This window comes from Branchiostoma belcheri, unplaced genomic scaffold (assembly GCF_001625305.1).
Source record: "Branchiostoma belcheri isolate BF01 breed outbred unplaced genomic scaffold, Haploidv18h27 scaffold79, whole genome shotgun sequence".
Lineage (NCBI taxonomy): Eukaryota > Metazoa > Chordata > Leptocardii > Amphioxiformes > Branchiostomatidae > Branchiostoma > Branchiostoma belcheri.
The window spans coordinates 1,419,245-1,432,217 of NW_017804453.1; the positions used below are offsets into that span (position 1 = coordinate 1,419,245).

The window sequence follows — 12,973 nt, forward strand, 5'->3', positions numbered from 1 at the left end:
AGGTAAAGAAAAGGGCGTCTACTGCTATGTTGTTAATCATTATGTAACGAATCGGTCAATAATGCTGTTCAACTAATATATTGACTTTTTAAAATAAATTTCAGATGTTTACCGTATTCAGTAATGTAAGCGGAGTCTCAGCAGTACAGGTCACTGACTTCAGTTCGTCGTGAGTATAAAATGAGATTTTTGTTGCATCTTTTACCTTCGGATCCGTTTTTTTTTGCACTGACTGTATGTTTTGAGGTAGGATACACTCATTGTCACAAGTTGTCCAAACTGCATTGTGCCTAATTATTCATTTTATAACGTATCATTTCAGTGGGCTTAACATTATGGTCTCGATTACTCTGACGGTTACGGTGACGTCCTCAACTACAGTTATAACGACAATTTCCACGGCTGTTTCATCTGGATCTCTTGGCTCCATCACCGTGGACTCAACGTCCTTCGTTTCAGGAGAAGCTGGTAAGAACAGTGTCTTTTTAACTATTAGCATATTTTTTGTTACTGTTTTAAACCTTTTCACCTAAAATATTACACTCGGTGTCATTGTATATTTGTATCAATCAGTGTCCTATCGTATTTGTGTAGACGTGTTGTCGCATGTCTAAGAGAACGAGTCCTTTCTTTCAGCCACTCTTTGCCGAAATCCCCTGGACATTATCTTTCTCCTGGACGGATCAGGAAGTGTTGGGGCCTCAAATTTCGAGAAAGTCAAGCAGTTTACCAAGAAAACAATCAGTGGATTTGACATTGGTCCATCGACAACTCAAGTAGGGGTTATTCAATACAGCACGCGGATCAGACAAGAGTTTTCCATGAACTCTTTCCTTACAAAAGAGACATTATCTGCTGCGATCGATGAAGTACAGTACATGAGAGGAGGGACTCTGACTGGAAAAGCCATTCGCTACGTGACGAAGTATGGATTTGGCAGGTCTGATGGGGCTCGTTTGGGTGTTCCAAAGGTTGTCATCGTCGTAACTGACGGTGTTTCTGGCGACGCAGTTGCTGCACCTGCCTTAGAAGCACAACAGAAGGGAATTACTGTCTATGCCATCGGCGTTTCCGGATATGACGCAGATCAGTTGGAACAAATAGCCAGCAACAACAACACTTTGGCATTTGTGGACAACTTCAACCTCCTTGATAATCTTAGGAACACGCTACTAACAGGAGTGTGTTATGGTAAGCTCGTGTTGTATGCATATTCACGTTTACTCCGTCTTTCTTGTCGTTGTGATTCTAAAAAAATGTATTCCTTTTATCTAAAATTGAAGCAAGATAGATTCTATGTTCAGGCTGGCAATTCCGTATTCTTGATAATGTGATTTATGTGTTTTAAAGTTACATGTCGTATTATAGATTTTCCTATTTTTTAAATAACTATTTCAGCCGCCACGCCGGTTTATACATCTGTGACGGTAAACATGCCGTTCACTGCTGATCTGAGGGATCCGGGATCAGCAGCATTCACCACCCTGTCCGCAAGTCTTAAAACAGAGGTGCGTCAATAGTTACACCGGCATGTTTATAGTTTTGAGTGGTAATGACCTTCTCTTTGTTTTTTTGTGTTAAGTATCTGACTAATTAAACTACATGCTCTCTCCTTTAGATTACACGAGTACTTGTGTCTGTTGTGGGAGTACAGAGCGTTTCCATTGTCGGCTTCCAACCGGCGTGAGTATTGATAGTTACACCAAAGAAGTTGCAAGAAAAAAGACTGAATTTTTATGTTACCAAGCAGTACTTCTTTAACCGATGTTTTTATATGTGCTCTGCGGTTGTATGGTGTGCACAATGGGACAACCAAAAGCTGCTTTTTTTTTCAGGCCTGCCAACCAACTGAAAGTGGTTATAGCCGTATCTGTCTCTGAGTACGCTGCAGTCACCATGAAGCAAACATTTGTCACAGCGGTACAAACAGGGAGTTTGGGTTCTATAACTGTAGTCTCAAGCTCAGCTGATTTCGTTGAAGAATGTGAGTAAACTTCACTTCGGTATGCTTGGTTTGCTCGACTGTTCTTTCTTCTTGCTCAGTAATTCATTTTCATTGTGCTAAGGTTATTGACTTCTTCTTTGCGGTTTAGGTGATTAAGTCGTGCCGTCTTTCTTTTCCTTGCAGCAACATCTGAAGTGACCGTGTCACTTGTCGTACAAGAGGCATTTACAGCCGATCTTCTAACTGTGGAGAGTCAAGCATTTGCCACGTTAAAGACGCGCATCGAAACTCAGGTGTCAGATTCGAAACCTTCTTTAGATTGGTTATCGCTGTCACTAATCAGTTGATAATAAATGTTGAAATACTGACCTTTTTTCAAATTTCATATTTAGATGTTTGCTGTATTAAGCAGTGTATCTGGCGTCTCAGCAGTACAAGTCACAGAAATTCGCTCTTCGTAAGTATCAAATCAAACAGTCTGTTGTAACTTTTACCGGCCGCTCATTTATATCAACTGCAAGTTACACTTTCAGTAAAAACAATTGCATAACTCGTAGACTAGCTAATCTTATGATTTTATACCTTGCCTTTTCAGTGGCCTTAATATTCTGGTATCGATTTCTCTGACGGTTACGGCGACGTCCTCAACGACCGTGATTACAACAGTTTCCACTGCTGTTTCATCTGGATCTCTTGGCGTCATCACTGTGGACTCGAACTCATTTGTCTCAGGAGAAGCTGGTAATTGACCATTCGTTTTGACATATCCATTTTTGCTCTCTAGTTTATGACGGTATTTCGTTCCATATGGTTGATGTGTTCAATTTGTGGCACATTCGCATTTGAATGCATGATTTCGTACAGCAAATTGTAATATGCTTGACGTTTTCAGAATTTGTAATATTTCTTACCTTTTCTTGTTTATCATTCACATTAGCAACCGTCTGTCGCAACCCACTCGACGTCATATTTCTTCTCGATGGATCAGGAAGTGTTGGTGCTGTCAATTTTGAGAAGGTTAAGCAGTTCGCCACAAAGACAGTCAATGGCTTTGACATTGGGCCTGAAGGAACTCAAGTTGGCATCATTCAATACAGCACAAGGACCAGGCAAGAATTCTCCATGAATTCATTCCAAACGAAGGAAAGTTTGGTCTCAGCAATTGACAACATTGACTTTATGGCCGGTGGCACTATGACCGGAAAGGCCATCAGATACGTAACAAAATATGGGTTTGGAGAATCTGACGGAGCTCGTCCTGGCATCCCGAAAATTGTCATCATTGTTACAGACGGGTTGTCTTCTGATGACGTCGAGCAACCAGCTTTAGAGGCACAGCAGAAGGGCATCACTTTATATGCCATAGGTGTATCTGGATACGATATGGATCAGCTTGAACGGATTGCAAGTAACAACCAGACCCTGGCTGTGGTGGAAAACTTCAATCTCTTGGACAGCCTGAGGAATACACTGCTTACAGGAATTTGCGATAGTATGTTCAACTTTTAAAGATTTTTTGTGATCAACAATGAATTATAATATCTGTATGTCTCGTACATTCCGTCTTTAAAAAAGCTTTATCAGTAGCCGCGACTTTTTAAAAATCTAGATTAATATTCCATGATCACAAATCATCATAGTATTCAAAACGATGTATCTCATTTCTCATTTCTATTAATTACGGGTTACATGATGACATCGCTATAATAATTATCAGTATTGATTATTATATTACTTTATAACATTATATTATGTGATGTATTTCTGTTGCAGTCACTCCACCAGTCTTTGCGTCACTTACTCTCACGACACAGTTTTCGGCGGTTCTTCGCAATCCAGGCTCTGTTGAATTTAAGACTCTAGCAGCCACTGTAAAAACCGAGGTGCATTTTATACATTCATACACGAGAAAATCATTCTTTGCATTTTGTAACGTGCATCCGTTGACAGGTTAAATAACGTTGATATGATGAGTATTACTGACGTTTAATGTTGCTTTTTCCTTACAGATTCACAGTCAGCTTGTGTTGGTAGTTGGATTTCAACGCGTTTCTGTCATTGGATTTCAGCCGGCGTAAGTTATATTAGTATGGTATGATGGATTGCATGTACGTTACTATTGGCGAGATTGTTTTCAATCTTCCGTCACCGCATTTGGCTAATCTTGTAATGTTTTTAAAGAATCGTTGTGAAAAATTTAAACCAAACCTTTTTCATCTCTAATTCTCTGTTCAGGGCTGGGAACACAGTGAAAGTTGTTTTGATCATCAATACGCAAAAGTTTGCAGAGCAGACTATGAAGACTACGTTCAGTACTGCGGTTTCCTCTGGATCGATAGGCAGTCTGACTGTAGATGTCGCCTCTGCTGTTTTCATACAAGAAGGTACTAGTATGTGATACCCGGACAATGTACTTTGATTCCAGAGTATTACATACATATTTGGCGTTTGTTCTATTGTTGAGAAAAAAGCAGTTTATATTTTATCTTATCAAAGATCATTATCATTTTTCGTTAACAGAAACAAGAGAAACGACGGTGTCAGTCAAGGTTCAAGAAACATTTACCGCAGCTCTCGTCAATGTGGACTCCACTGAATATACCACTTTAAAGACGAGGATTGAAAACTCGGTATGTTTAGTTTATACTGTATAACTGTTGTGCAATAAAGTTTACATGTTTTCCCCGTTTTAGTTTTTAAGATATTTTAATCACATTTAAAAATGATTTCAGTCATGGATAGTCCTTAAACTTGTTTGGTTGCATTTACATTTACCCTCTCATCTGCCCAATAGATGTTGTCTACTTTGTCTGCTTCGCCTGGCGTGGTGTCGATATCTGTCGTAGAGGTCAGAGCAATGTAAGCTACATTGTTTTATTTATTTATTTTACTACTTTTGCACTTAACAGTTGCATTTAGTGCTTTTTGATTTACAAATAGAACGCCTTTGATAACGACAAGATAAGCATTCTTTTCATTGTAAACATTGTTGACAGAATAGCACGGTCATGATCGATCTAATGTTGCAGTGCTAAGTAAGTGAGGAACGATTTTCTCAACACATTACAAGCGGCGTCACGTGGATGTCATTTCATGATCAGAAAAGCTGATAAAAGAAGTTAACGCCATATTGTTATCATTGTTTTCTATACGGTGTAACCTACTGTTAACTTTTTAACAGCGAGCTGCAGATTATAGTGATTATAAAAATCACCGCTACCGCTTCCACGGTGGCTGCCGTTACCTCGACTGTCTCCGTCGCCGTGGCTACAGGCTCTCTTGGTGGCATCACTGTGGATACAAGTTTCTTCTCCTCTGGTGAACAAGGTACCGACAGCATTTTGCTACAACGCGTTTATATGCCCAATTAATGTTGGATCGTTTGACTATCAATTCTTTCATTTATTATTGACAATCATCAAGTTAGATGCCAAAGATATAGTATAATAGTTTTTATTACATCAATCCTAACATGTGGTTGTTGACAAAACAGTTGACACATTTTCCTTGATATCCCCAGCTCTTGCCTGTGGAAACCCCATAGACCTAATCTTCTTGTTGGATGGGTCTGGAAGTGTGGGATCGACCAACTTTAATAAGATGAAGGCGTTTGTGAAAAAGACTGTAAAGGGCTTTTTCATCGGGTCATCTAACACAAGGGTTGCTGTGATGCAGTACAGCTCATCCGTGCGTATATAATGTTGACCAGAATTTGATAGCTGTTGTATGTGGTTCTGTCGGTTACTTGTAATTTCTTCTCTTTAAACCTGAAAGTTAAATTTATCTGTATGCCCCATTCGAGCAGGTTAGACAGGAGTTTGCGTTGGATGCCCACAGTACTTTAGATGATCTCCTTGTTGGAATCGAAGAGATTAGATACCTGAGAGGGGGCACCATGACAGGAAAAGCTCTGACAAGGCTACGGAGGCAAGGTTTCCAACAGAGCAACGGTGCACGTAAAAATGTACCTCACGTAGCTGTTGTTGTTACGGATGGACGGTCCAGTGATAGCGTGGGCCAACCAGCCCTCGAAACGCGTCAGACTGGCATTGTGCTATATGCTGTTGGCGTGGGCAATTACGACATAGATCAGCTGACGGACATCGCCAGCACCAATGAGACGCTAGGTGTCGTTGATAACTTCAACCTCCTTGACGATATCCGCAACTCGTTGCTACAATCTGTATGTAGCGGTATGTATAGTTGCATTACCATCATGGTTTTGAACCATTTGATTAAACGACAATTTATTGGGGATTCTTGTTTCTTTACATCAATTCTATGAATATTTAAATTAGGCAGTATGACAATATATTTTTCAGCTACTGCACCCGTGTTTGCTTCGGTTGTGGTCCAGGCTGTTTACTCGGAACAATTGAGAGACACAGGATCGGCTACGTTTGTCTCACTTGCTGAGGAAGTTCGCGTGAACGTATGTAAATTCTCGTTTCTTAATTCTGCGATACCATAACCATATTTTGAAATTAGATCAATTCCTTTTGTACATGACGAATATCCTGACTTGCCTAATAAGTAACATCTTTCTGACATGCAGATGGTGTCCACCTTTAGCAGTGTAGTTGGCTTTCAGTCTGTGCAAGTTGTTGAATTTCGGCAAAAGTAAGTTTTGTTATTTGACAATATCGTTTTCAATGGAGATACTTGTGGTTTTGCCATAAAACTACTATTTTCCAAAGATCCCACTTAAAAACTTTAATAGCATTTTATGTAGTACTTGTAATCATTTTTTTCTAAGTTAACAATGTTCTCTATTCGTTCCTCAAATTTACAACTTATTTTAAAACAGGACATCAACAACCGTGACAGCAGTTATATCCATCTCCGTAACGACGTATGCGACCGCTACCTTAACACAAACGTTTAATACAGCTGTGAGCAGTGGAACTATTGGCTCTTTGATAGTGGTGCCTGGGTCTGCAGGAATAGTAACCGAGGGTATGTGTTTAATTAGACACGGCTATGTGATGAGCTACATTGGCTAGCTGTTTATACATCTTCCTTTCTCGGTTTTTAATCCGACATATTTTGTAATACATGACATATTGTAAATTTTATTGTCACGTTTTAACAGAGACGCAGAGTGTTTTCACGGCCTTCGTAATAGAGCAGTCATTCACCTCCGCACTTCTTGTTTCAACAACAACGGAGTACGTGGAGCTTAGGAAGACAGTAGAGACCTCGGTAAGGCCATTGTACATCATTCCTTTATGACCAACGCCGTTTCTTGCTTTTATACGATGTGTGTATCGGATAGTCTTTATCTAAATTTTTCCATCATGACCGATCCCAAAGATATCTGGGATAATCATAACCACGGATATGCACTATGCGTATAAAATGTTAAAGCCTGATCACCCCCTTAAACATTCAAGGTATCAAATCAGCTATTTAACCGCGACTTATTATGTATAATGTTGTTATAAACTTTGAATAGAATTATTCCTGTGAATATTGTGGTATATAAGATATTCTATAAGTTACACATCATTTTCAGAATTCATATGGGTATTTGTACGTACCTTGTTTCAGGTACTCTCCACTCTTTCAGCTGTTTCTGGAGTGTTGTCTGTCCAAGTGGTTGAATTCAAAGCTATGTGAGTACGCCTGTTAACTGTCTGAGAGCAGCTGTTTATTATACTCAATGCTTGTGGTGATCAACAGTTAGAAAGCAGTATCGGTATGCATGTTTGCTTGATAATGTCGTTTTGTGAGTTTAGTGGATAGACTAAATGTTGGAGTCTCCTTTACCTTTGGTGGAAAACCACTGTCCTGATCCTTATTGTCTGCTAAATGCTAAGTGCTCCTAATTTCTAACATTTCCCTGTTCATAATTTAAAAGGTCACATTGTGCATAGGCCGGCGGCGCCCTCATTTGCGGTTCAGTAGCCCTTGGGCCATACAATTGTGCAGGGGGCTAGTCCACTGGTAGTGGTGTGTGTTTAACAACCGTAGTCATGTAACAGGTGGTACATAATAACAATAAGATAATGAATATATTCACTTCATCAACAGAGATTTAAACATAGTCGTCACGATAAGGATAGAGGTAACTGTGACCGCCTCTGCGTCTGTCGTTACCTCCGTGTCAACCGCTGTAGCAACTGGCCAGATTGGAACAATCACTGTCGACTCTCAGACATTCCTCACAGGGTCAACAGGTACATAGTATAAGCGACAGTACGATTTATCTTATCATGGCATTACCTAAAATTTCTAAGCAGGGTAAAACTTGCACGCTATCTTATCTCCCGAATTAAACTATTGCTGATTTCAACTTTATTTCCTTGTTTCCTTTCCATAACAATGACTTGTTACTATTCTTAACCTGGTTGGATCAACGTTATGTGTCTTTGCACTTCACAGCATTTCCTTGCAACAATCCTGTGGATATCGTCTTTGTCGTCGACGGGTCTGGCAGTGTCGGACGTAGAAACTTCGAGAAAGTAAAGGGAGGGATTAAAAAGATTGTAGGAGACTTTAGCATTGCGCTGCTCACCACCCGGGTAGGCGTTGTGCAATACAGCCATGTTGTTCGACAGGAATTTGCTCTGGATACATTCAGCAACCTTCAAGACCTCGAGTCTGGAATCCAAGGCATCCCCTACATGGGAGGTGGTACACGGACAGGTATTTTTTTTTCCATTACTTAATCATTTCAAAGGCACACCAAATGGCTCAGTGGTGACAAACTTTTACTTTGGGCCAATAATCAAAGTTTACGTCTTTTGTAAAATCGTGGTTTCGTGTTACTCATATTTGGGAGTGCCAACATGTTAGGCAATGATTGTTTAGCTGTATGTAGAGTAAGTTTCCTCTGTAAGTTTCAAAAGACTTGAGTTTCAAAAGTTTTGTATCTCTTATCGCCATTCTAGGTGCTGCTATAGAATATGCAATCCAGAACAGCTTCACATCAGCTAATGGCGCCCGACCTGATGTTGGCCATGTCATTGTCGTTGTGACGGATGGACGGTCTTATGACGACGTATCCAAGGTAAGATTATGACAGTCATGATCCGAAACACGGTGCTTTTCTAGTATCAAATGTGGTCGCCTTGGTCGCCTTACAACTTGAATAAAAATCATTGTTATTTCTTCATAGGCTGCCCAAAAGACCAAACAAGCAGGCATTGTCGTCTTTGCTGTTGGAATCACTGATGGGGCTGTGGAATCACAGCTAAATCAGATTGCTAGCTCCACCGACAAAGTCGCACTGGTTGAAACCTTCAATTATTCGACGATCTTAAGAGGAGAATTTTTCCGACCAATATGTTCAGGTACTGCATAACTTTTTTCTACGAGAATACCCGTTTTGTTTCACAAATACATAAGCGTACACATATGGGTGAAAGTAACATGTTACTTCTCATATTTTCCCCCAGTCGATAATATCTGACATTATTTCTTTGTTCATGTAGTCTCAGCTCCGACATATGCCTCTGCTATTGTCAACGTTCAGTACACAGAAGACTTGAGAAATCCGAGTTCTGTAGCATTCATCTCACTTGCCACCCAGATACAAGTCTCGGTAGGTACTACATTGACAAGGCTATTAAATAAATTGTAAGAATATATATGATATCTCACATCATGCAGTCAAAATTTCAGTATGAATGTATACGGTTTGTGGTGCTATGACATAACACCACTGGATGACGATGAATTGATATCCATGTCTATGTCTGATATTTCTTAAACTATGAATTTTATCGTTTCAGTTCACGATTACTCTGAACGTCGTAGTTGGATTTCAAAGTGTGCAAGTTGTTGAATTTCAGCAAAGGTACATCAAGTTTAATCATAAGTGATATATTTCCATCTCTACCACTTTGAGACAACAATGGATCTTGAACTTCAGCACACATGTACATTAGTTAGTGATCATTTTGGGTGTCTACGCAGCTGGCATCATTCACTCAATATATTACATGTTGTCAACAACTACGAAACAAGCCAGCTTGGTGAAACGTAAGTCTTCATGTTGCTGTTGTTTCTCCTTAGTTCCTCCAACACCGTAAAAGTCATTCTCGTTATCGTGGTGACAGCGTACGCAGCTCAAGATTTACAAACAACCTTCTCAGTCAGTGTCTCTAGTGGAACCATCGGCAACCTCACGGTTGATCCAGCTTCCGCAATCTTTGTTGAAGAAGGTAACTTCACATGTTGTTATCAAGCTATTCTTGTAGTCGATGTTTCTTGCCTATTTTATGACAATGTATGTTTTTTTACAATATCTGACAAAGGCGATTAAGCACATTGAATTTGAGAGTGATGATAATCTTAAATGTCTTACTGCTGATTTACAGAACTTTTGCCCAAGTTTGTTGGACTGCAACTTAAACAATCCTTCACAAAGAATCTACTGGTGATGAGTTCCTCTGATTTCTACACCCTTGGAGCTCGCGTAGAGAAAGCGGTAAGAGGACATTTGTTTAACAAAACTATGAAAAGTAACTATAGAACTATATAGGTGAGAGCACTATGGATAAAGATTGCAATTGTATCATTTTATCCACCAATTTAAAGCCATCCTATTATTATCTTTGCAGTTATTACCGGTTCTGTCAGTAGTGCAAGGTTTCGTGTCCGTAAGGCTGATTGGTTTCCAGACGGCGTAAGTAATTCCTCTTTTTCACGGTGGCTAACACTGTTACAATTCCAATTTGGAATGCACAGTTTCTTCTGTATCAGCAGGGCAACCGCAAACTCAACAAGAATTCATTTGCATAATTTGCATTTAATTAAGTACATCTCTCTATAAGCCACCTATACACCAAAAATGATGAAACTACGTTGTTCCTTTCCTGACTTATCTGCTTTAAAAGCTTTTACCAGAAACTAACCTGTCGTTCCAGAACAAGCTGCTAGGAAGACAAAACTTACACCACTTATTCCTGACAGAAAAAGCTGTCTGTCACCAAAAATGCAAGACCATATCATGTTCAGGACAATAGATACAAAAACCGGAAGTTCTGCTGCAGTACCAAGGTCAGCCACCAGGAGGCCAATATTTAACCTCGACCTTTGTCTTTCTAAGATCTACCAACGTACCAATTATCATCACGATCCATAAAGGCGTTCTGAAGTTATGCTGACTACAAATGTGCGGAAACACAAACACACACACACAGACCTTGGTACTGCAGCAGAACTTCCGGTTTTTGTTTCCGGATGTTGATTATGCTAATTACTACCTTATTTCCATAGTCAATGAGACAAATAAAATACATTTACAAAAACTCTATTTCATGGAGGTATGAGATCTCCGAATTCTTGTTCATAGAGGTAATGATTACCATTTATTCTAATATCATCGGTGCATAACATTTAATCATACATGCTAAGCCCCATGCAAACGTATCTATTAGTTTTATATCATCTTAACAATGCTTATGGTCGCTGGGTTGTAGACGAAGAAGACGCAAGATGGAAATGCGTTGTAACAATAGTTGCCATTCATATTCGTCAGTCGTGCTATCTATCATTCACAGGGGCGATGATACTGTTGCTGTCGTGACAACTGTTGGGACGTCTAGTTTTAGCTCTAACCTAAAGTCCAACGTTGATGTGGCTGTAACATCTGGAACACTCGGAGATCTGTCCGTAGAAACATCGGTCACTGTTGGTGATAGAGGTATGAGAAAATACTCTAGTCATGTTGGTGTTGTAAAATAAATGCTGATATCACAGTATGTTATAAATGGTATTCCTTTGAAATTTGAACATTTTTTATCTCCTATTTAGCAGCTTCTACCAAAATGTTGCCACAGGTCCACCTTGTGATGTAGTACAAGACATCGTGTATGTTGTTGAGGGCTCTGATACGATGGGAGCTGACAGCTTTGCCAGAGTGAAGGAGTGGATAAAGAAAGCTGCTTCAGATTCTCTGGTCTCTCCTAACAACCAGCAAGTCAGTGTAGTACAATTCAGTGACAGCCCACGACAAGAGATAAAGTTCGGAGAATACACAAACATCGACACCCTGAGCAGTGCCATCGACGCCCTTGTGCTGGTGGGAGGTGGTAACAAAGTTGGGACAGCCATTTCATTTATTACGGCTAGCACTTTTTCGGAGCGAAATGGTGCGCGCACGAATGCTCCTAAAGTTGCTGTCTTCATCATTGCTTCCTCTTCGGAGGATGAGGTTCTTAATGCAGCTATGGCTGCACAGACTGCTGGAATACTGATGTATGCTTTCAGCGTCGACAGCTTAACCAACCAGACGCAGCTAGAAGATATAGCAAGCAGGAAGCAATTGTCGCGGAGCAGTAGCTTGAACAGCCTCGACGACCTCCGGAACACTGTTCTCAGGCCTCTCTGTTATGGTATGTTTAACAAGCAATTATCAATGATTCATTCTGGTTGATCATAAGAGCAGTTAGCTTCTATTCAACAACATGACGTATGATCAATATTTTCTCACTACTGACATAGCTTTTATCTTGTAACATTTCAGGATTGACATACAGTTACGGAAGCTTTAAACTGGCAAGTCCATACGACAACAAACTGTCAAACAAAACCTCCACCGAATATATTACCATGAAAACAAACGTCGAATTTGCGGTAGGTATACAATTTGAAACGAAAATGCACGCGTGATGTCATTGGAGTACATATTATTCATGTCAAGATTAGACACCCATGCATATTATAACTAGTGACCTTTAAGAGCCACATTATGCTTTGCTCGCCACGATTGATATATCGAAATTTGTTTGCCTATGTGTCATATGGCTTTTTAGTATGATATTATATTATTATATACACCCTAGCTTTGTTCAAACGCTAATCACTTCTTTTCATCGATTTTTATCTAGCTCTATTCCTTGTATCCAAACATTACTGAACTGCAAGCTTTAGAACTGGTCGATCTAAGGAAGTCGGAAGGAGCGTAAGTTATCTCCCTTTTTCTCTAGCTCTCTAATATGTGTGCAAATGTGTGTGTGGGGGGGGAGGGTGTTTCCGATATCGTATAGCGTAGCGATTTTCATGTTTTGAAGTGTGAAG

At 39.9% G+C, this 12,973-nt stretch overlaps 1 protein-coding gene across 2 annotated transcripts in view; it reads left to right on the forward strand.

Annotated features, from left to right (window-relative positions):
* The window catches only part of LOC109485908 (uncharacterized threonine-rich GPI-anchored glycoprotein PJ4664.02-like), a 38,872-nt gene that overhangs the window by 9,635 nt on the left and 16,264 nt on the right, over positions 1–12,973 (forward strand). For both annotated transcript variants that reach the window (XM_019789593.1, XM_019789594.1), the window contains exons 17-45: positions 2,338–2,402; positions 2,541–2,686; positions 2,883–3,437; positions 3,719–3,828; positions 3,955–4,019; positions 4,181–4,329; positions 4,466–4,575; positions 4,740–4,804; positions 5,127–5,272; positions 5,466–5,632; positions 5,751–6,138; positions 6,268–6,377; positions 6,501–6,565; positions 6,753–6,901; positions 7,038–7,147; positions 7,496–7,560; positions 7,979–8,124; positions 8,330–8,593; positions 8,839–8,957; positions 9,066–9,240; positions 9,382–9,491; positions 9,682–9,746; positions 9,965–10,113; positions 10,270–10,379; positions 10,513–10,577; positions 11,455–11,597; positions 11,734–12,288; positions 12,420–12,529; positions 12,784–12,857. In XM_019789593.1, the coding sequence (XP_019645152.1) occupies positions 2,338–2,402; positions 2,541–2,686; positions 2,883–3,437; positions 3,719–3,828; positions 3,955–4,019; positions 4,181–4,329; positions 4,466–4,575; positions 4,740–4,804; positions 5,127–5,272; positions 5,466–5,632; positions 5,751–6,138; positions 6,268–6,377; positions 6,501–6,565; positions 6,753–6,901; positions 7,038–7,147; positions 7,496–7,560; positions 7,979–8,124; positions 8,330–8,593; positions 8,839–8,957; positions 9,066–9,240; positions 9,382–9,491; positions 9,682–9,746; positions 9,965–10,113; positions 10,270–10,379; positions 10,513–10,577; positions 11,455–11,597; positions 11,734–12,288; positions 12,420–12,529; positions 12,784–12,857 (4,550 nt within the window). The remainder of the gene's footprint in view (positions 1–2,337; positions 2,403–2,540; positions 2,687–2,882; positions 3,438–3,718; positions 3,829–3,954; positions 4,020–4,180; positions 4,330–4,465; positions 4,576–4,739; positions 4,805–5,126; positions 5,273–5,465; positions 5,633–5,750; positions 6,139–6,267; positions 6,378–6,500; positions 6,566–6,752; positions 6,902–7,037; positions 7,148–7,495; positions 7,561–7,978; positions 8,125–8,329; positions 8,594–8,838; positions 8,958–9,065; positions 9,241–9,381; positions 9,492–9,681; positions 9,747–9,964; positions 10,114–10,269; positions 10,380–10,512; positions 10,578–11,454; positions 11,598–11,733; positions 12,289–12,419; positions 12,530–12,783; positions 12,858–12,973) is intronic.